Here is a 21774-nt window from a genome sequence, read left to right as displayed (position 1 = left end):
AGGAAGCCTGCTTCTCCCTCTGCCACTCCTCCTACTTGTGCATGCTCTCTCTCTCCCTGTCAGATAAATAAATAAAATCTTTAAGAAAAAATCAGCAAATAGACAGACCTAGTCTAATTTTAAATATTCTCACACAAAAGGTTAAATCATGTTATACTGTTCTGCATCTTGCCTTCTTCATTAAGTCCATACCACGGAAAATTTTCCATTTAGGTAAACAGAGCTCTTCTAATTCCTTGATTGATTTATTTTTCTAAAGATATGCACGTTGTTGCATTACCTGGAGGTACCATGGTTTGCTTATCCAGTCCCCTAGAGCTGGGGACTTGATTTGTTTCCCATCTGATAAGAACATTTAGCAGGGGAGTTTTACAAATCAACTAGATTTCCTTCCTCACCACCCCCCGCCCCCGCCCCAAATGCAACCTACGTCTTCAAAACAGAAGACTCCAGTCTGTTTTACTTAAGGAGAATGAAAGTCACCATCTGTTAATCCAATCTGCATTATGGAGGAAAAGGAAAATCGTCTCATGGCCATGACATCTCCTTTCAGATCCCACGAAGGGGAATTCCTGGGGGTCTCCTCCAGGGTAGCAGTGGCATTGAGAGCTCCTACCTACTGAGGTCCTGGTTTGCAAATGACATTTCTCCTGGGCCTGAGAAGCAGAGGAGGCATATAGGGGAGGGACCCCGAGTAATCACATTATGCATGGGAAGGCTAGACAACCCCGCCTGGGAATTTGGTGGGAAGCCAAGAACAGATCAGCAGAGTGTCCCTAAGGTCATGTGAAGCCACAGCCAGCTGGGAAGCTGCCACAGCCACAACCGGCTACACCGGACACTCCCTCCCGTCCACGCTTGACCAATGAACGAAGCCTTCGCCCTTCCCCCTGCACTCTGAATCTCCCCACATCCTAGCCTCCTTCCTGCCTAATCAGAGTCCCAGGAGGAACCATTCCATTACCCCTACCTCCCAGGGATAGGAGGAGGCGGGTCTGGCTCCAGCCCCCACCACAGTGCCCACAGTGAGGAACTACCTCCAAAATAAGAAGAAGGGAGTCTAGATACCGGGAAGCCCCCAAAGTAGCTGGCGTTGTCCATAGCGTTTATATATGCTGACGTCCTGCAAAGAGCACTGTGAGAAGCAGGGGCTGTAGACACGTGCCCTGACACCAGGGACCCTGGAAACCCCTTCACAGAGCTGCAGCCTTGGAGGGCCACTGGTGTCTAGCGGCTTTGGAAACTATAACGTCCTATTTATTCAGTGTTGTTGTTGTTGTTGTTGTTGTTATTTTAAGCACTAACAGATATTCCATTTTGCCAAATGCTCTTTTCGCATATATGGGAATCGCCATATGATTTTCTTCCTACCTGGCTCTGCGATCTTGTCAACGGTTTCTGAATATGAGCCGTTTCCATATGTAGCCATTATCTATTGCTTTTATTTATTTATTTATTTATTTATTTATTTAATTTATTTATTTGACAGAGATAGAGACAGCCAGCGAGAGAGAGAACACAAACAGGGGGAGCGGGAGAGGAAGAAGCAGGTTCATAGCGGAGGAGCCTGACCTGGGGCTCGATCCCAGAACGCCGGGATCACGCCCTGAGCCGAAGGCAGACGCTTAACCGCTGTGCCACCCAGGTGCCCCTATTTATTGCATTTTAATAGATGCGTTTTGCATCTATTAAACTCAGCTGGGTCACAAAATATTATTTTTTAAAAATACCGCTGCGATCCGTTTGCTGGTTTAGGCTAGCGCACTGCGAAATCACGGAGAGTTCCCCTCTGAGCGTACAGAAGTAACACTTTCAGGACGAGCTATCCAATATGGTAGCCATGCCGAGTGTCTGGACCTGCGGCCGGTGGGGCTAAAGGACAGGATTGAGCATTTTACTGATGTTTAATTTAATCTAAAAGCTGATACTTGATTCGGTTAGATAACTTGTAAGTGTGTTTGGACAACTTGGGCGAAGGGATTTACTTTTTCAGCTGTTATATGAATTCTACTTACAGATGAAGTATTTTCCCTTGAAAATTTAGCGTCCAGATTGAGATGCACTCTAAATGCAAAATAGCGGGGCGCCTGGGGGGTGTCTGCTCAGTCATGATCCCAGGGTCCTGGGATTGAGCCCCACATCAGGTTCCCTGCTCAGCGAGGAGTTTGCTTCTCCCTCCTCCCCACTGCTCATGCACTCTCTCTCTCAAATAAATAAATAATCTTTTTAAAAAATGCAAAATGGTCTCTGAATTTTGAAGGGAGTACAGGCCAGCTTCTTTATCATGGCCAACAGCTAGGTCTTATTGAGAAATCTTTTTAAAAAAGTGATGTAGGAGCGCCTGGCTGGCTCAGTCGGTGAACTGTGAGACTCTTGATCTCGGGGTTGTGAGTTCGAGCCCCATATTGGGTATAGAGATTACTTAAGAAAAAAAGATATAAAACATCTCACCAATAATTTGGGTTATATATAATATGTTATTAAAGTTAACTTACCTGTCTCTTTTTACTTTTTAAGATGTAAAAGTAAAGATTACATTCGTGGTTCACGTTATATTTCTATTGGACGGTGCTGTTCTTGAGGAAAGCAGAAATTCCTTCATAGGCTTTGGTGCTAGATGGTCTAAGGACTAGAGATACTGAGATCTCTGGAGAGGTACTTTTTTTTTTTAAAGATTTTATTTATTTATTTGACAGAGAGACAGCCAGCAAGAGAGGGAACACAAGCAGGGGGAGTGGGAGAGGAAGAAGCAGGCTCATAGCGGAGGAGCCTGATGTGGGGCTCGATCCTATAACGCCGGGATCACGCCCTGAGCGGAAGGCAGACGCTTAACCGCTGTGCCACCCAGGCGCCCCTGGGCTCCTGTTCTAACTGAACTACAGCACTTGGCATTCCCCACACCGACAGTGAGACTATTCAACTACCTAGAAACTGTCAGTCTGCAAACGCCTTCTCTCCCACTGGAAACCTATTGTCCTTTCCTCGTGTGAGGAATGTAAAGATACATTTATCATCCTTACCACAGGGAATCCCAAGGGCTTCAGGAGTGGTGATCCGGAACTGTGGATGATAGGAGAAACATATATTTGGTCATCGGAGAGACTAAATATAGATTTCTTACAAATCATACTGCAAGACTCAAACATTCCTTAAAAAAAAAAAAAGGAGGTTCAGAGTGCTTCCTTTTTTCCATTTTCCTCTGTTCTATTCTGGACGTTCCAGTCTGTTCCATTGTCTTATTCATCTAGCTTTGTGCCAACACCACACTCACTCAAGTATTTGGCTTCATAAGTAAGTCTTTTTTTTTTTTAAGTTTATTTAAGTAATTTCGACACCCAGCACGGGGCTTGAACTCACAACCCTAAGATCAAGAGTCAAATGCTCTTCCAACTGAGCCAGCCAGGCGCCCCTGAATTCTGTTGTACAATACAACCTTCACCACTACACATTTCCAGAACTTTTCAACATCCCAGACTAAAACTCTGGATCCTTAAACACTAATTCCCATGCCTCCCCGCCTCTAGCCCGTGGTAATTACTACTCTGCTTTCTGTACCCGTACGTTTGACTACAGAGGCCTCTCATGTAAGTGGAATCACACAGTATTTGTGCTTTTGTGTCCGGCTTAGTTCATGCAGCATAATGGCCTCCAGGCTCATGTGTGCTGTAGCAGGCATCTGAATTTCCTTCCTTTAAAACACTGAGTTTTGGGGTGCCTGGGTGGCTCAGTCGGTGAAGGTCTAACTCTTGACTTTGGCTCAGGTCATGATCTCAGGGTCCTGGGATGGAGCCCCAAGTCGGGCTCCATGCTGGGCATGGAATCTGTTTAAGATTCTCTCTCTCCTCTCCCTCTGCCCCTCCCCTGCTTTCTCTCCCCAGGGGGGGACAAGAAATACTAAAACAAAACACTGGGTTCTGGGGAAATTCATTATCCAGCAATACGTGACTAGTACAGACATGTACAGAACTCGATGAATCTGAGGGGAGATACAGGAAGCAAACACAACAGGACTTGGGGGTGCCCTGGATGTAGGAGAGGAGATGCTCGGTGATGACTCAGGATTCTGGCTTTTGCAACTGGATGAGGGCTGGCGATGCTCACTGGTGGTATGTGCTGCACTGGGAACGACAAGGTTTTGAAGGAAAGGTCTTCTGTTCATTGTAGATGTGTTGAGTTTGGACTTTTGTGTCATCCGAGTGGAGGCACAGCGGGCCCCTGGAGACACACCTCTGGAACGCAGCGGAGAGATCTGGGTTGCGGTCTACTCCTGGGGGTTGTAGTCTATTCCTATCCAGTAGTTTCCCCCAATTGCTTTCCTCTGTACTAGAAGGTTTTATCTGGACATACGTGTCTGCAGCTGAAGACGAAATCCCCCAGTCTCCCTTACAGCTCTGCGTGGTCATGCAGCTAAGTTCTGGACAATGGGATGTGTGCAATTTCAGGATTACACCCTTGAAAAGAGAGAAGGATGCCAACCTCTCCCCCTTCTCCTCTTCCTGCTGGAGGCAATGCCAATATAGTGGTATGATCTGGATCCCAGACAGAAGCCCTTGTTGAGATGACAGAGTAACAAAGGAGAATGGTTCCTTGAGACGGTGGAGGTATCATATCAAACTTGGGTTGCTAACTCTTGGACTGCTACAAGAGAGAAATGTATCACTGTTTTGCCTGGGTCTGCATTGTCTGATATGGCAGCCATTGGCCACAGGGGGCCATTGAACATTGGAAATGTGGCTAGTGTCATACGTTGAAATTTTTGATGTATTGGATTAAATAAAATCTGTTGGTAAAATTAACCCTTCCCTTCTACTTCATTTTAATGTGGCTACTAGAAAATTTAAAATTGCACACATGGCTCATGTTATCATTTTTATTGGTCAGCCCTGGTTTCAGCCACTGATATTTTGCCTTTGCAGAACTAACGTCTTCACTAGTACATGGGTTGTTTACCCAATGGTGCCACCCAAAGTCACGTGAATGCCTAGCAAGAGTGGGTCATGAGAAGAGCAGGGGCTCTGGAAGAGTTTTGAGGAATTCCAGTTTTCAAAGGAGCATGAACTTGCAAAGGAGTCAGAAAAGGAGCCCAAAGAAGCAAAAGGAAAATCAGGAGAATGGTGTGCCACGTAATCCTAGAGGACAGTGTTTCAGGCTGGAAGGAGATACCCACAGCATGAATTACTTGAGAGATCAGAAAGGTAAAAACTGAAAAACAAACAAACAAAATTGTTCAAAGTGGTAGGAAACTGTATTCATTTGCTAGGGGGTTCCATAAGAAAGTACCATGGACTGCGTGACACAGAAATTTACAGAATTTACAGAAATAAACAGAAATTTATTTTCTTGCAGTTGTGCAAGTTAGAAACCCCATATCAATGTGTCATCAGGGTTGGTTTTTTCTGAGGTTCCTCTCAATGGCTTGTAGACCGCCATCTATTCCTGTGTCTTCACGTGGTCACAGCGTGGCTGTGACCTAATGCCTAATGCCATTGAACTTTGCGCTTAAAGATGGTCTAAAAGGTGAATTTTATGTTATGTGTATTTTTACCACAATTAAGAAGAACTATCATTTCTTGAAAAGTCAGTGAAAGAGTCTTTGAGTGGGAGATACTGACTATCCAAAAAGAGGAAGAACAGTTCATAGCAATGGCAAGAGTATGAGAAGGATGTGTTTAAAAACCACAAAGCTAAGAAGGATTGACATGAGGTAAAAAGAACAACTCTGTACTTGTTAGAGGAAGGCAGTCCTGGAAATAGAATCGGGTCTGTGGTTTTAGGAGATTGAGGGACTTCCCAGCCAATGTTTTCTATCATCTTTCAAATAATGGAGGCAGGTCATAGGTGGAGAGTGGGGGTGGGGGACTGGAGGCAGAAAGTGTGTCGGAGATTGAAGAAGATAAAAATAGTGCACTTGTCACCATGGAAACGAGAATGAGTTGACCAGATGATAGCAGTGGGACTGTGGGCAATGTTGAAAGCCCGTGGAGTTCCACAATCACGTAGTCACGGTGGAACCATTCTGCCCTCCCTGTAAGGTGACTTTCTTCAGTAATGCTCGATTGCTTAGGGACAAGCTCGGAAAAACAAAACAATCTGATCGATGGGCTATTTCTTCTCCAAGACTGGGGCCTTGCAAAGCCAGAAGGGCAGGGGCACCTGGGTGGCTCAGTCTGTTAAGCATCCAGCTCAGGTCATGATCTCAGGGTTGTGGGATCAAGCCTGGTGTGGGGCTCTGAACTCAGTGGGGAGTCTGCTTGAGATTCTCTCTCCCTCTCCGTCTGCCCCTCCCCACCTCTCTAAAATAAATAAATAAATAAATAAATAAATAAATAAATAAATAAACCTTAACAAAACAAAGACAGAAGGGCAAAGGAGTGTTAGATGCCTACCATGGCGAGAGTGTTATGGAAATGATGGACCCTGGAATCATACCCAAAGGAAAGAGAGGGTGGGTGGATGCGTGTTCCTAGCAAGTTAAGAAAAGGTCATGGTGGGAGCTGCTGAGAAAGCAAGTGGAAGAAGGAGTGGTTGAGGTCAGGGGGGCGTGGAAAACCGAGCAGATGGTTGGAGGGGAGAGCACGATCAAGGCCACATCTCCTCGAAGTGCCTCCCAAACGCCTTCCCATCATGGGGCAAATAGAAACACGATGATGTTTTTACAGCTCACTGAGGTAAACAGATAAGCCGGCCACAGACAGAGGCAACCAGCCCACTCTGAGGGCTGAGGAAATCAATGTCCCCCAGCCCACCTGTGACCTGCTCATGGCACATCAGTTGGGAAGCTCTTTAGAGAACATGACCTGAGCCGAAGGCAGATGCTTAACAGACTGACAATCCAGGAGCCCCAGGGGTGTATTTGTTTCATTAAAGGCGAGAGAAGAAGACTTAAAGAAGTTGCTTTGGGGTGCCCATCTGCCTCATGTGACCCTTGATCTCAAGGTTGTGAGTTCAAGCCCCACACTGGGCATAGAGCCTACTTTAAAAAAAAGAAGAAGACGAAGAAGAAGAAGACGAAGAAGAAGAAGAAGAAGAGGAAGAGGAAGAGGAGGAAGAGGAGGAAGAAGAGGAAGAGGAAGAGGAAGAGGAGGAAGAGGAGGAAGAGGAGGAAGAGGAAGAGGAGGAAGAGGAGGAAGAGGAGGAAGAGGAAGAGGAGGAAGAGGAGGAAGAGGAGGAAGAGGAGGAAGAGGAGGAAGAGGAAGAGGAGGAAGAAGAGGAAGAGGAAGAGGAGGAAGAGGAGGAAGAGGAGGAAGAAGAGGATGAAGAAGGAGAAGAAGGAGAAGAAGGAGAAGTTGTTGCTTTGATAGAGGAATTGGACTTGCTGATTGTGGAACCCTTCCAAAGGACATAAAGTAAGGGTTTCTGAGGACTTGAGCAAGGAGCTGGAGCAGGGTGGCGGTGACTGGGAGAGCCAGGATCTAGGAGTCTCCCTCCTGTATGGTGCTGGAGTCGTGGGTTTCCATCAGCTCAAGAAACCCAACCTTCGTGGGGAACACTGAGACCTGGACACACAGGACCCAAAAGCCCCTCGTCCTTCCGCACGTCCGCGAGGTTCACTGCCGGACAGACGGGCCATCAGCAGGTGACTTCGATTGCAGCTAGTATTCCTGCTGCGACCTCCCTGCTGGATGAAATCAATGCAGCCCTTGGCATGCGGGACGGCCAATCCATTTATCTCCATCACAACAGAGAGAGGAACTAGATGCAGTTTGCTTTATTAGGGATGCTGTCATGGCTAAATAGTAGCCCCGGAGATATGCCCACATCCAAATCCCTAGAACCTACAAATGCTGCCTTCCTGGGGAAAAGTCTGTGCTGACATGGCGAACGTAGGGATCTTGTAGAGAGGAGATCATCCTGGGTTATCCAGGTGGGCCTTAAATCCAATGGTCAATGTCCTAATATCCTAATAAGATGGGGTTGGAATGTTTGAGACAGACCCAAGAGGAGAAGAGAAGGTACATAACAACAGGGGGAAGACCCTGGAGTGCTGAGGCCATAGGACAAGGAACCCACAGTTACAAGAAGCTGGAAGAAGCACAGAGCCCATTCTTCCTTAGAGCCTTCAGAGCAGGTGAGGCCCTGCTGATAAATCGATTTCAGACTTCTGGCCTCCAGGACTTCGACAGAATACACGTCTGTGCCCTGAGTCACTAGGGTTGAGATGTCTGTGCCCTGAGTCACTAGGGTTGAGAGGGTCGTTACTGCAGCCCTAGGAAACTAACACAGGGAACTAATCACAAGACATCACACCTTCGCCTGGGGTGACACTAATTCTGACTGTTCTTTAGATACTTGGACCTCATAAATGACATAATGCTGATAAGACCTGCGAAGCAGGACGGAGCACATAGATACACCGACACACACATGCCAGCACGTGGGAGATAAACACCATAAAAACCAGGAAGCCTGTCGCCTCAAGGAAGTTACTGAGTCGGGGGGTCTGAGGACAGTGAGAATATCCCATCCGGATGAAGTTACTACATCTCGAACCCTTTGCCGCTAACCAACGAGAAAAAATCTCCACGGCAGGAGGTGTTCCTTGTTTGTGCGCACATAGGAGGCACTTGTAAATATTTGTGGATGAATGAATGCAAGTTTCAGACGGACCTGGAGTATGTATGGAAAGATCCGTGTGTTATCGATATAACAGAGCTCCCTAAAACCCTTTTAATGCCTGAGTGGTAGGGGTGAGAGGAGAGTCTTTTATTCAATACAAGCCCCTTTCAACCGTACCTGAGTTGATGCTAATGAACCGAGTCTTGGTGAGCCCCTGAGTGGCTCAGGATGGGGGCTGACTGCCAGAGAAACCAATCCTGAGATTGGAAGGTTGGAATTCTCCTCCTCCCTGGAGGAGACTGAGCTTGACCGTGGATAGCCAATGATTTAATCAACCATCCCATGTAACAGAACTTCCATAAAATTCCTAAACGACGGGGCTCAGAGACCTTCCAGGTTGGTAAATGCATCAGGGTGCTAGGAGGTGGCCTTTCCACACGGAAGCTTGGCATTTCTCCTTCCATATTTTGCCCTATGTGTCTCTTCTGTTTGGCCATTCTGGAGTTGTATCCTTTGTAAGAAATCAGTAATACTAAGTAAAGTGCTTTCTTGAGCAGTGCTGAGCCCCCGGCATGGTAGGGTTCCTAGGGAGACCAGCCAAATACCTGGCCACCTGAGAATTATGTTGGGCCCCCTCCATCATGAATTGAGCAATGACTTTTTCTCCCTGGAATAATTAAATCTGGGTTGTTATTTGCTTTCCTTGCCTTACCCACTCCCGCCAACAGCAGCATCTGTGTACCCGCTGAATGGCCCTATTCACTGTCTTGTTGACCCACACAATATTGCTTCTGATCAAGCAATTCCATTTATTAGGAAGTCGGGGGGCAGGCCCATGTACCCCATCACCCCAAAGCAGCAAGCTTCATAAAACAAAGGTATAGCCTGTTTGAGATTTGAGATGACAGTGCCAGGTTGGAGACAACATCCTCGGTGTCGGGTGCTGTCCTACAGGGTGGGCAAACTCCCCGAATCAGGGGCACATGCACGGTGCCAGATTACACACACCCAGGAACCCTAAGGTATCATTTCTCAACACCGCACCCGGTGACTCATTCTTTCAATGTTTGCTTCCTCTTCCTGTTACCCTGAACTCTGCTGTTCTGGGGTTTTCGTGCCTAAAGGAAAACACTTCCACCAGAGAGCACAACATAGTAAGTTGTGTGAGTGGAGGCCACCCCTGGACTCTTTGGGGTATCTCAGGAGTACCACTATGGGGTCAGGTAAGAAGGTGCCTGATTGGGGCAGGAAGCGGGAGAGAGATGCCTCTGCCCTGGGGGGCAAGGAGGTGTGTGAGTGGAACCTGGGGACCACGCTGGAGAACTTCCAGCTTGCACCGTGTCCTGACTCCTTCAGCAGGGCCGGATGCCCGGCTCATGGAGACCCCTGCCCTACGCAGAGCACAGAATGACAGAGAGGGTCTGTGCCTATCCCCTTTGTGGGGGCACAAAAGTGGGCAGGCACGCTCATCCCTCCCCCCATCCCAACCCCCCCCCCCCCCCCCCCCATTCTGCCGCGCTCACCGCTCCTAGGCCCCCAGCCCCTCCCACCTCCGTAGGGCACGCAGCCTGCTAGACAGGCTCCGGACCCCTTCCGACCACCCCACCCCGCCGCGGCTCGCGCGGCTCCCACCCTAGGGCCGGGTCTCAAAGCCTCCTTAGTTGTCCTCCTGGAAGGCACCCAGCGCCACGAGCTCCCCGTTAGCTCCGCGTCGTGGAGCGTCCGCAGCCGCCACCAGGCCCCGCCCAGAGGCAGCCGCGAGCAAGGCCGCGCCAGGGACGACTGCAGAGCGCGGTGAGTGAGCAGGGCCAGCAGGGAGGGACCCAGGCGTCCCGGTCCCCGCCCCTACCCCGGGCAGGCATCCCGACCTTCCCCTTGCTTCTTGATTCCGTCACTCGGTTTCGGGGCCCCAGAGCCGCCCTAAGAAAGGACCCCGCAGCCCCTCCCTGTTCTGGGCCTCGGGCAGACCAGCTCTTCGGGCCCCTCCCTTTTTGCAGAAACCAGGAATCTGACGCCCCCTGCCCCCCAGCCCGGTCCTCATGGAGCTCCTGAGCCCTTCCCTCTATCCGGGAGCCAGGAATGCAGGCCAAAAATATCTCTCCGTTCCAGACCTAGGAGTCGGCTTGCAACCACATCTGAGCAGATGAAAACCCAGGAGTCTGAGCTTTGATTGCTTTTTGCGCCAAGAATCTGGGCCCCCAGCCTAGGCGTCATTTGGAACCTGGGAGTCCGTGCCTCCGACTCCCACCGCCCTAGATCCAGGCGTTTTGCTATCAACAGCCCTTCCCCCGCCCGCATCGACTGTGACATCTGGGACCCAGGAGTCCCGCCCACCAATCCCTAACACCGGGAGTCCCAGTATAAATGAGGATTTGGGGACCCAGGAGTCAGGGACCTCAGCCCACAAACCCCTTAAAGCCTAGGGATCGGCAGCCTCAACTATTTCCCCTTTCGAAGACCCAGGAGACAGAGACCCGAGCCCATAGATCCCATTATACTGAGAGGCCTGGTGTCTGAACCCGCCGCCACCCAGATGGTCAAGATTTCATCCATTCTGGAAGAGCGGGGCTGGAGCAGGCAGGGAGGGGAGGGGGCCGGAAGGGAGAGAGAGAATTGAGTGAGGTGAGACTGGGGTAGGGACCCCGGCTGGGGGCTCCGTCCTAAACAGACGCTAAACAGACGGGTTGCCATGGCAACGGCCTTCCCGGGCCTCGCCTGGAGACTGCGCTAGGACCCAGTCGGGGAGGGCAGCCCCCAGGAGCCCCCACACCGCCAGCTGTTGTGTCTTCCTGTTTTGTCACCACGGCAACAGTGACCTCAGCCCTCCACCCCCACCACTGGCCTGGCCGGGGAGTCTAGGTCCATTTTCCCCGGGGAGGGGCGTGGTCTCTTGGCCCCGCCTCGGGGGTGGGGCTGGGATACCCCGGCCCGGGGAGTCCCTTTCTCAGCCCGAAACCCGCACTCCCGCCGGGTNGTCAGGATTCCTGGGTGCACTGGGAGGAAGGGGCTGGGGTCCCGAATGTCTGAATCTCTAGAAAGACTGGGGCGTGGATCAGGCCTCGGGTTCTGGAGAGGACTGGGCTCGAGACCTGCACTCATACAGGTCATCCATTTAAAAGAGGAGGGGCACGGGGGTGACTTCTGGGTCTGAGGGAGGAGGGGGCTGGGGGCCTGGACTCCTGGGTCTGAGGGAGGAGGGTCTGGGGGCCTGAGCTCCTGGGTCTGAGGGAGGAGGGGCGGGGAACCTGGGCTCCTGGGTCTGAGGGAGGAGGAGAATGGGGGCCCGGGCTCCTGGGTCTGAGAGGGATGGGGACCCCTATGTGCCCTGGTTGAAGGGTGCTGATATCTACTACAAGGAGGTCTTCAGGAGGGGTGGAGCTTGGAGTTGGGAGTTTGGGTTTGGTAAAGAGAGTGGCCTTCCCCGCTCCCCACCCCTTCATTCTGGGGACAGAATTCGAATTTTGGTCCCCAAAGGCCAAAAAGCGAGGACTGGGAAGCTGGTGTTCTGGGCCGAGAGAAGCCAAGGCTGAGGCCAGCGTCCTTGGGTTACTGAGGAGGCTGGGGTTTAGGGACGCGATTCTCAGTCTGAGTGATGGGGTGTGGTGTTTGGCGTGGAGGTGGCGAGAGGGGATGGGCGTGGCCGGGGGAGTCCTGAAGCTGCGCGGAGAAGCCGAAGGGGTGTTTCCTCCCTCTCCGGTCGTCTTCGGCGGTGCATTCCTGAGTTCTGACCTCAGGCGGCGGCTGGAAGCCGGGCGGAAGGGGATGGACCCCTCCCCTCCGTGTGGTCCTGAGCTACCCACCTCCGTCCTTAGGGCACTTCTGGAGTTGGTGGCGCGCACTCTTCCTCTTTCCCTGCTTGGGTCCCGGCAGCACCCGCTTTCTAGAACGTCAGAGTGTAGGCCGGTCCTGACTTCCTCCTAACGGGTTTTCGAAGGGCGTGTGGGGGAAGCAGGAGGCGGCCGAGTCTCACGGAGCATCTCCCAAGTGGCCCAGGAGGCCCAGCCCTAGCCCAAAGACCTGCCTTCCGAGGGGCGGTGGGAGGTGTGGCTACGAGCACCTCAGTTTCCGGCTTCCAGGGGGTGGAGGGGGTTCCGCTAGACAAACCCACGAGTCCGGCTTCCCAGCCACTCGTCTCTCAGAGACCGTCTTGGGGTCGAGGCTCCCAGCCCCTGCTCCAGGGACGCAGAACTCACATTTTGAAGGACCCCGAAATTCAGGCTTCAGGCCTCTCTTCCTGGGTGGACCCTCCTCCCCCCGAAACCCACGAGTGGGGCGGGCCCTCCCGGAGGCCGGCGCAGGGCGGAGGTCCCAGCACCGCCCCTGCGCCCCCCCTCCCGGGTCCCCGCCACATTCCAGATGGCTGGGATGACTTGAAGCCCTTATAAGGCCCGGAGACGCTGCGCGCGGCCTGGCCATCCGCCCCCGCAGCCACCGCCCAGGGCCCTCCCGCCCGCCGGCCCCGCGGCTTTCTTGGGCTGGGGCAGGGTTAAGATCACTTACACCCACGCCGGCCTCCGGGGCGTGCACTTTCACCGGTGTCCTCCGTTCCTTCCCCCGCAGTTTGGGGACTGGGCAGGAAGAAGGGGCGGGGCTTCTCTGGGGTCACCTCCGGGACCTCTCCCCGCCCGCGGCCAAATCCCCGCCCTGGCTGGGAGGGCGTCGGGGCTGCGGGGCCTGGCGGCGCGCTCTGGACAAGCCCCCGCGGCGCGCGCGCGCATGCTGGTCGCCTGGGTCCCGGCAGGGCGGAGCCGGGGCTGAGGGGGACGCCGACTCTCCCTCCCTCCTGCGTTCTGACTAGCCTTTTCCAGGTGTCGCACTTCACCCACCTCCACACCCGGATCTTTCTCCGTCGGGGTTCTCGGCAAAGACCGCTGGTGAGTGAGCCTGGATTCCCGGGTCTGAGGGAGGAGGAGCTGGGGGACTGGGGGGCCGGACTCCTGGGTCTGAGGGAGGAGGAGGCTTCTCACCTGGACATTTGTGTCAGAGGGAAGAGCACCTGGGGGCCTGGACTCCTAGATCCTGAGAGAAGGACCTTGGGGCTTGCTCTCCGAGGAGAGACCCAGACACCTGTGTACCAGAGAAAGAAGTGTGTCCGGGACCTGGGGACCTGGGCCCCTGGGTCCTCTGGGCCTCTTGCAGGGACAGCTGGGCCTCTTGGGTCCTCTGGGCCTCTTGCAGGGACAGCTGGGCCGGGTTAGAGACTACTGCCCTCTAGGCCCCCCTGTGCCTGACCCTGGAAGGAGGAAGTTTTATTTCCCTGCGGCTGAGAGAGGCCTTCTGAGCTTTTTAGGGGTGGCCGCTGAGAGATTAGATGTCCTAGGGCCTGCGGGAGGATTTGGACACCTGGTCCCCGAGAGGCTGGGCTCTCTATCCCTAAGGGTCTTTAGGACAAGGAGGTAGAAATCGTAGGTTCTGGGGTGCCTGGGTGGCGCAGTGGTTAGGCATCTGCCTTCGGCTGAGGGCGTGATCCCAGCGTTCTGGGTTCGAACCCCACATCAGGCTCCTCCACTGAGAGCCTGCTTCTTCCTCTTCCACTCCCCCTGCTTGTGTTCCCTCTCTCACTGGCTGTCTCTCTCTGTCAAAAGTTTAAAAAAAAAAGGAGGAAAGAAATCGTAGGTTCTGGAGGGATGGAAGAAGGAAGCTGATTTCCCAGACTACAGGTGTCTGGTGAACTTAAGGTCGAGGGCCCAGAGTCCTGAGGTCTGAAACTATGTAACTGGACGTGAGAGGCCTGGAGATTTCAGTGGAAGGGGCTGGGACACTGGACAGCTAAGCATCTGGGGCGCTTGTTTCTTGGAAGTTGGGGAACTTGGAGTTTGGACTCCATGTGGGGGAGGGGCATAGCCAGGAGAAAGCTCAGTGTCCTTGGGGGCAGTACTCCAGACCCACATCCCAGGCGGCATTCAGACGGAGGGCCCAGACCCTTGATCTCTGAGGTGAGGGGTGGGCATGAGAGGGAGCATTCTCCAGAGCTCAGACTCGGTTCCAGAGATAGGCTGGGAGGTTGGAAGCTCTGATCACATGTGGGTCCCTGAGAACGTTCCCACATGGAGGTTGGACTCTTGAATGTCTAGAGGCTGGAATTGCCTGTTCGGTGAAAGAAAGCAGGTGGGCGCAGGAGCAGGGGTGCTGAGCCCTAGGTACCCAGAGGGAGGAGGTAGAGCTCACCAAGCAGGACCACCTCCCGTGGTCCGGGAGGTTTTAGAGCAGAATCTGGGGTGGCTGGGTGGCTGAGTCCCTGGGGGAATGAGGGCACCTTTGAGTGTGTGGGGTGGGAAGAAGGATAGATGGTTTTACAGTAGTTGGGTTGCAGAGAGAGGGAAGGAGAGAGGCAGCCTAGACTCCTGGGTTCTGACACGGGAGGTGGGAAACCCGAGTCCAGAGGGAGGAGGGGGCTGGGACCTGGGTGACCAACTCATCCCCCTAGGCCTGCAACTGTCCCACTTTGAAAACTGAAAAGCCCGCACCCTGGGTGCCCCCCAACTAGAGTCCAGGTTACTTTGTCCCCAGGGTAGGAAGGGCTGAGAGCCTGGATTCCCACATTTGGAACCTTCTTAGGACACTTCCTTTCCCTTCTTCCCAGCCATGCCGGTGACAGTGACCCGCACGACCATCACGACCACCATGTCGTCATCCTCAGGCCTGGGCTCCCCAACCATCGTGGGGTCCCCTCGGGCACTGACCCAGCCCCTGGGCCTCCTCCGCCTGCTGCAGCTGCTGTCCACCTGTGTGGCCTTCTCCCTGGTGGCCAGTGTGGGTGCTTGGACCGGGGCCATGGGTAACTGGTCCATGTTCACTTGGTGCTTCTGCTTCTCTGTGACCCTCATCATCCTCATAGTCGAGTTATGCGGGCTCCAGGCCCGCTTCCCCCTGTCCTGGAGAAACTTCCCCATCACCTATGCCTGCTACGCTGCCCTCTTCTGCCTGTCAGCCTCGATCATTTACCCCACCACCTACGTCCAGTTCCTGTCTCACGGCCGCTCCCGAGACCACGCCATCGCCGCCACCGCCTTCTCCTGCATCGCCTGCGTGGCGTATGCCACCGAAGTGGCCTGGACCCGTGCCCGCCCCGGGGAGATCACTGGCTACATGGCCACCGTGCCAGGCCTGCTCAAGGTGCTGGAGACCTTTGTGGCCTGCGTCATCTTCGCCTTCATCAGCAACCCCTCCCTGTACCAGCACCAGCCGGCCCTGGAGTGGTGTGTGGCCGTGTACTCCATCTGCTTCATCCTGGCGGCTGTGGCCATCCTGCTGAACCTGGGCGACTGCACCAACATGCTGCCCATCTCCTTCCCCAGTTTCCTGTCGGGCCTGGCCCTGCTGTCCGTCCTTCTGTACGCCACCGCTATTGTTCTCTGGCCACTCTACCAGTTCAGCGAGAGGCACGGTGGCTGGCCCCACCGGTCACGGGATGTGAGCTGCAGCCACAGTCACGCCTACTACGTGTGCCCCTGGGACCGCCGACTGGCCGTGGCCATCCTGACGGCCATCAACCTGCTGGCTTACTTGGCTGACCTGGTGTACTCGGCCCGCCTGGTGTTCGTGAGGGTCTGAGGCTCCGACGACAACGAAGGGAGCTCTCAATTCCCTCTTGTCGGCAGAGGTTTCTTTCCAAGTCCGAATTTCCTCTTCCTGGCTCCCTCTCGCCTACCTTGCTCATTTCCTTCCTGATTCATCCTGCTCTTTTCCGTTCCTTTAGCTCCTGCCTCCTCTCTCCTGGTGCTCTCGCCTTTCCTTCCTGTTGTTGGGTTGCCCACATCCTGTTTGGCCTGTTTGCCTCTTTCTGTTTTCACCTCTTCTTTCGTACCTGTTCTGTTTCTCGGCTCTTTTCTGGTCCTCGTTTGGTTTCTCAACTGCCCGTATCCTGGCCACCTCTGTACCAGTTTCTTTCTTCTGATTTCCTTGGGAGCTCTGAGACTTCTTTCTTCTCTGCCGCCATTCCATTGCCCCCCACCTACAAAGGTGCTGAGTTCCAAGTCCCACTGCCCTTTGCAGCTGTTCATACCCTGGGCCTCCTGGAGAGGGGCCTCATTGCCAAAGCATGCCTGCCCGCCCTGGCTGTGCCTTAGTTGGTGTGTACGTGTGCGTTTGTGGGGGTGGGGGTGGGTATAGCTAAGGGTGGGACTCCCTTTCTCCCAGTGGAGGGGGGGATGTACAGTACATGTTCCCTTTAATCTCTGGAGGCCAATGATCTGCAGTGGGCATGAGGCTTAAAGCACAGCCCCCGGGTCCCTGGGCCCTGCCTGGCCCCCAACCTCGCCTGAGATTGGCTCCAGAATTTTTGCCAGGCTTATTAAAATTCCGCTGCCTGGAGGCCATCTTAAAGGAAGTAAAGGGTGGATGCTTTCCATCCCAACTGCTCTCTGGGTTATTGAAAGAGTGGCTGGCAAAGAACCGTACAGTCTTAAGGACAACTGTCCGAGTATTTGTGGGGGGCAGGGATGTGGCCCTCCTGCCTCAGTGTTTAAAACAACATGTAGAGCCTTTTTGCTGGGAGGAGAGGTTGGCCACTGCTGGCCTTCAAGGCAATGTGAGCCTGGGTTTGTTTGTTTGTTTCTCCTTTTCCCGGTCACGAGGGCAAAACATACTGGGTGGCCCTCTTCTAAAAGGAAAGTTTCTTTTCAATGTCTTTTTCTTTGCGGGGGGGGGTGGGGGGGTTGGGTAGATGGGGATCACTGTTGCCATAGTCAGAGGAATTGCATTGCTCGAGTGTGGTACGCACACACGCGCGCACACACACACACACACACACGTGTGTTTCTGCATGCCAGTTGCTTCCTGTAGCTGCTTCCTGCTTCTCTGGGACTCACGCATAATGTCATATATATAAATGTATAAATATATATTTTATTTTTTTTTAAATTCCCTGGAGCTTCTGGTTCCCATCAGTCCCTGCTGTCAACCACAGAGGGAAGACTTGTCCGTTCCCTCACTCCCACATCTGTAATGTGTTTTTTTTTGCTTTTTGTTTTTTTACATCAATACAAAGATAAAAGAAAAGCTGTGCTTGCTTTATTGCTGGGGAGGGCTCCAGGAGAGAGGGCAAGGTCCAGATTCTTGGGTCTGGTGGGATAGGGGGCCTGGGGCCAAGACAACCTTGGCCTTTGGATCTCCCAATTTACTCTCCCAAACCAGGAGAACTAGTTAGGATTGAAATGAGTAAGATCTGTCCCTCGTTGGAGTCCCATGAGCATTTCAGAACTAGTGTCCCCATCTGAGTGCAACATTTCTTGCCAAAATCAGCTCCTCGGGTTCCCCATCTCAGTAATAGGCTCCCGAGCCTGCAAACAGGGCTACAGACTCTTCCCATCTGCTGTCAGTCGCTCACCAGACACTGTCCGTCCTTCCTCAGCTGTCCCCTCCTTCAGGCTCCTGACCCAGCTCAGGTACCATTTTGTTTGTCCTGAGCTAGTAACCCAGCCCACCTCTTGCCCACCCTGGCCCCAGGGGGCTGCTTCTAACATCTGATGCTGCTCTCCCCTGCTCAAATCCTTCCGTATCTGCCTACAGGTAATACCAAAGCTCCTCCGACCGGGCCTCCAGGGTCTGACCCTGCCTACATCCCCACTCTCAGCTCCGTCTTACCCTCAGTTCTGAGCTCCCTGAACCAACCTGTCCATAGAAGACCTTATAAAGAGCAAACCAATTACTCCTACAGTGAATCTCCCACACAAGATCCTGCTGCCCGTTTCTCCAGCCTGAGGAGAATCACAAATACGTAAACATAAATCCGCAAAAATCGCAGGATCATGCAGCCCATTTTCTGCACCTAACACCCGCAAAAGCAATTGGCAAGAGATATGTCGAGGGACGGGGTGGGGGGGGGAACCCCCGGAAGAGAAGGAAGGGCTAACTGGAATAGATGCACTCCTTTTCGGCGAGGAAACGCCTCCTTTCGATCTTTGCAGTGTCCACCCCGGAATTCCAACCCACACCAATGCCTGCCTTCTCCAAGGCCTTCTCTCCCCGCCCCCCCATGTTTGAACCCCTTCTGGAAGGGACCAGAGAGAACAGTTCTAGAACCCGGGGGTGATGAGCTGGTTGTTGCTGCGGGGAAAGCAGCCAAGCAGAGTAAAGGTGGGATTCCCAGGTCAGTTTCCAGGGCCACCCTCACCCCATATCCTTGCTCTTGGGCGGGCCGGACGCCTGGAGGTGGCTGGCAGGCAAGAGCACCCCACTTCTGAAGGGTTTGGAGAAGAGCTGGATTCCCTCACCTCCACTTCGGCTTCGGGAAGCGGGTCCCGGACTCCCAAAATTCCCAGAGAAGCCGCGGTGAGCCGGAACCCCAGGCGCCTCCGCGGCGCCCCGCCCCGTCCCGGTTCGCGGGGCACGCCGGGAGAGGAAGTTCTCGGCCGCGTCGCCGCAACAGGTGGTCGGCAGGCTCAGACTCCAAGTCCCAGGATGCACCGCACCCCGCAGCCCGGGGCGGGACGTGGATGCCCTTGGCAACAGAGCGGCTCTCTGGGAGCTGGGAATCGTCCGCGCTCGGGAGTTGGAGGAGGGCCGGGGCGCGACTCGAGAGGGGCAGGGACGCGGGCGGAGTGACAGAGGGGGGCCCGGAGTCCGGCAGGGCCGACGTTCGGAGGGACGGAGATGCACAGGGTTTTCCAGGGCCAGAGAGGGACGTGGAGGGACGGGGAGACCCCCGGGCACGGAGAGAGAGGGTCCTAGCCAGAGAGGGTGAGAAAGGGATAAAGATGGGGGGCGGGGTAAGGATGGGGGGGACAGACGAGCTCAAACATTCAGAGAGACCCCCAGCGACAGGGGGAGACGCTGGCAGAGCCAGAGAGTGGGTCAGAGAGAGGGACGTGCATAGGGAGGTTCGCAGACACAGAGACACGGGGAAAAGGAGGGCTGAGGGGTGGAAGAGACAGGGACTGGTTCTCAAAGAGAAAGACACAGAGGGACGGAGACACGGAGGCCCAGAGAGACTCACAGCCCGATGGAGAGCGGCTGAGAGACAGCCACAGAGACAAATAGAGGCAGGAAGAGGGAGAGTTTCAGGGAGACAGAAACAGGAATGTAGGAGACATCCGGCGAGAGGCCAAGGGACACGGATTCACTGTGAGACAGACATCACAGAAATAGGGGCATCAAGACGCAGAGAGGGTCACAGGATGGCCACAGGCACAGACAGACACAGAGCAAAGAAAACAGAGAAACAGAGGCAAGGAACAGGGACAAAGTCACAGAGATAGGGAGCCAGGAACACTGGGACAGGGACAGAGACACAGACAGAGAGCCAGGAACACTGGGATAGGGACAGAGTCACAGAGATAGGGAGCCAGGAACACTGGGACAGGGACAGAGAAACAGACAGGGAACCAGGAACACTGGGACAGGGACAGAGACACAGGGCAGGGAGCCAGGAACACTGGACAGGGACAGAGACACAGGACAGGGAGCCAGGAACACTGGGACAGGCACAGAATTACAGAGACAGGGAGCCAGGAACACTGGACAGGGACAGAGACACAGGACAGGGAGCCAGGAACACTGGGACAGGGACAGAGACTGAGAGCAAGAGACAGTCCCAGAGGGAGACACAGACATACAGATTCACCCAGGCCCTAAGAGAAATCAAGACTTGAAGAGCGGCAGAGTGAGACCAGGCCTCCCCGTTCACCACTGGGTCCCCAACACTGAATACAAAGTTTGTGTAATGAAGCAGGGTGACACACTCAGAAACCCAGGGAACCGAGTGGAGTCTCAGCGGGCTAACGGGACCCACCCAGGCACCTAGTGGGGAGGAAACCCGGACCCGGCGACAGAAGGAGGTGGGGGCAGGGCTCCGCTCAGAGGATGCCCCCTCCCTCCAGCCAGCCCCCGGAGTGGGTGTGCGCACGTGTGTCGCGGGGAGGGCCTTTGTCCCGAGCCTCAGGGAGGGGGGACGCCTTTAAGCTGAAACCCCGCCCCTCGGTCGTCATGGCAACGCCTTCCCCCAGCCGGGGCTCCCACATTTCAGCAGGTGCCTGAGCTGGAGCTCCCGCCGCCGCCGCCGCCCTTGCCTCCGGCTCCTCGGCGCCCTTGCCCTCGGCTCTCCGCCCAGCCCGCCCGCTCCCCCTGGCGGAGCCGGCGCGCCCCGGGGTGCCGCTCCCTGCCCTGCGCTCCGCTCCTGGAGGTGCCTCGCCCCTCTCCTTCCCTCCTCGCAATCTCCCCGTGGCTCAGTGCTCTCCCGAGTCTCCGGCTCCTCGCCCTTCCACCTGTTTCCCCAGAAAGGCAGGATCCTGGTCCCTGCTACGTTCCTGGGGCCATGGCAGGCCTGGGCCCCGGCGGAGGCGATTCAGAGGGGGGACCCCGGCCCCTGTTTTGCAGAAAGGGGGCTCTGAGGCAGAAGGTGGTCCACGAAGTCAAGAGCCACAAGTTCACCGCCCGCTTCTTCAAGCAGCCAACCTTCTGCAGCCACTGCACCGACTTCATCTGGTGAGGGAAGGGGCTGGGGGCCTGAGGGACGAGGGAACGAGGGATGGAGACTCCTGTCACCCCAGACCCCTGACGGTTGGGGAAGGAGAGGGCTGCAGCCCTGGCTCCTGGTCCTGGGGTAGGAAGGGGCTGGGGACCCGGACCCCTGAGTCTGAGGGAGGAGAAAACTAGGGGTCTGAACTCCTGAGTCGGGGGAGGGGCCAGGGGCCTGGGCTCCTGGGTCTGAGAAAAGAAGAGGGCCAGAATTTCTGGGTTCTAGAACAAGAAGCAGCTGGGGTCCTGCTCAAGGAGGGAGCAAGACGCAGTAAGGCTGGCAGAGGTGGGAGGCCCGAGTACCCTTTTCTGCACTGACCTCTGATCCTTGATTTTGCAGGGGAATTGGAAAACAGGGCCTGCAATGTCAAGGTAAGAGCTGGGGTCTCAGACTCCTGGGACCCTCAGGAGGGTGGAGGCTGGGGCCTCACAGCCCAGGAGGCTTGACACACGTGTTCTTTGGTCCCCAGAGAGGCGCGGGGGAGCCCAGGGCGGGGGGGGGTGTGGCAGAGACACAGCCTGTGGTGTGGGGGGAGCTCTGATGGCAGGGCCACCGCGGAGGTGGTGCTGGGGGCCCCTCCCTCGGCCGGCTCCAGGTGGGGACAGATATTTGGAGAATCTGTTGCCATGGGAACAGGGAGATTTGGAAAAGGGGAGCTGAAAGGGGGGGCTGGAGATGCGAAGTCAGAGCCCCCCCCCAAGCTGCTGTCGCCATGACAACACCAACAGTCCTAGGCAGGGGCAGGCCGGGTGGGGTCACCA

General features: G+C 54.6%; 2 protein-coding genes across 9 annotated transcripts in view; both read left to right on the top strand.

The window, feature by feature from the left end:
* The first annotated feature begins 9644 nt into the window (after positions 1 to 9644).
* MYADM (myeloid associated differentiation marker) lies at positions 9645 to 17387 on the top strand. Of its 3 annotated transcripts, XM_011235675.3 has the most exons (4): positions 9645 to 9779; positions 10194 to 10350; positions 13365 to 13430; positions 15140 to 17387. In XM_011235675.3, the coding sequence occupies exon 4, from the start codon at positions 15142 to 15144 to the stop codon at positions 16108 to 16110; it is 969 nt and encodes a 322-aa protein (XP_011233977.1). In that variant the 5' UTR covers positions 9645 to 9779; positions 10194 to 10350; positions 13365 to 13430; positions 15140 to 15141; the 3' UTR covers positions 16111 to 17387. The 3 variants fall into 3 exon arrangements, with proteins under 3 accessions (XP_011233977.1, XP_019664275.2, XP_034528270.1); XM_019808716.2 differs by lacking the exon at positions 10194 to 10350 and having other exon boundaries at positions 9761 to 9779; XM_034672379.1 differs by lacking the exons at positions 9645 to 9779; positions 10194 to 10350 and adding an exon at positions 11641 to 11659.
* Positions 17388 to 18630: 1243 nt separating this feature from the next.
* The window catches only part of PRKCG (protein kinase C gamma), a 20691-nt gene continuing 17547 nt past the window's right edge, over positions 18631 to 21774 (top strand). Inside the window, exons 1-3 of one of the 6 annotated variants that reach the window (XM_034672378.1) lie at positions 18631 to 18646; positions 20872 to 20979; positions 21353 to 21384. Coding sequence is in view for 2 of the 6 variants with exons in the window: in XM_002927953.4 (XP_002927999.1) it covers positions 20810 to 20979; positions 21353 to 21384 (202 nt within the window). In the remaining 4 variants the exon portion in view is untranslated. The other 5 variants (XM_034672373.1, XM_034672374.1, XM_034672377.1 and 2 more) reach the window with 5 other exon arrangements.

The sequence above is a fragment of the Ailuropoda melanoleuca genome, chromosome 12 (assembly GCF_002007445.2).
Source record: "Ailuropoda melanoleuca isolate Jingjing chromosome 12, ASM200744v2, whole genome shotgun sequence".
Classification (NCBI taxonomy): domain Eukaryota; kingdom Metazoa; phylum Chordata; class Mammalia; order Carnivora; family Ursidae; genus Ailuropoda; species Ailuropoda melanoleuca.
The sequence above is the reverse complement of the archived record's forward strand: the minus strand, read 5'-3'. Positions and strand labels throughout refer to the sequence as shown.

Excerpts from the sequence above, each read along its gene's own strand:
- MYADM (XM_019808716.2), top strand. Across the intron at positions 13,431-15,139 it reads GTTCTCGGCAAAGACCGCTG|CCATGCCGGTGACAGTGACC; the intron begins GTGAGTGAGCCT and ends CCTTCTTCCCAG.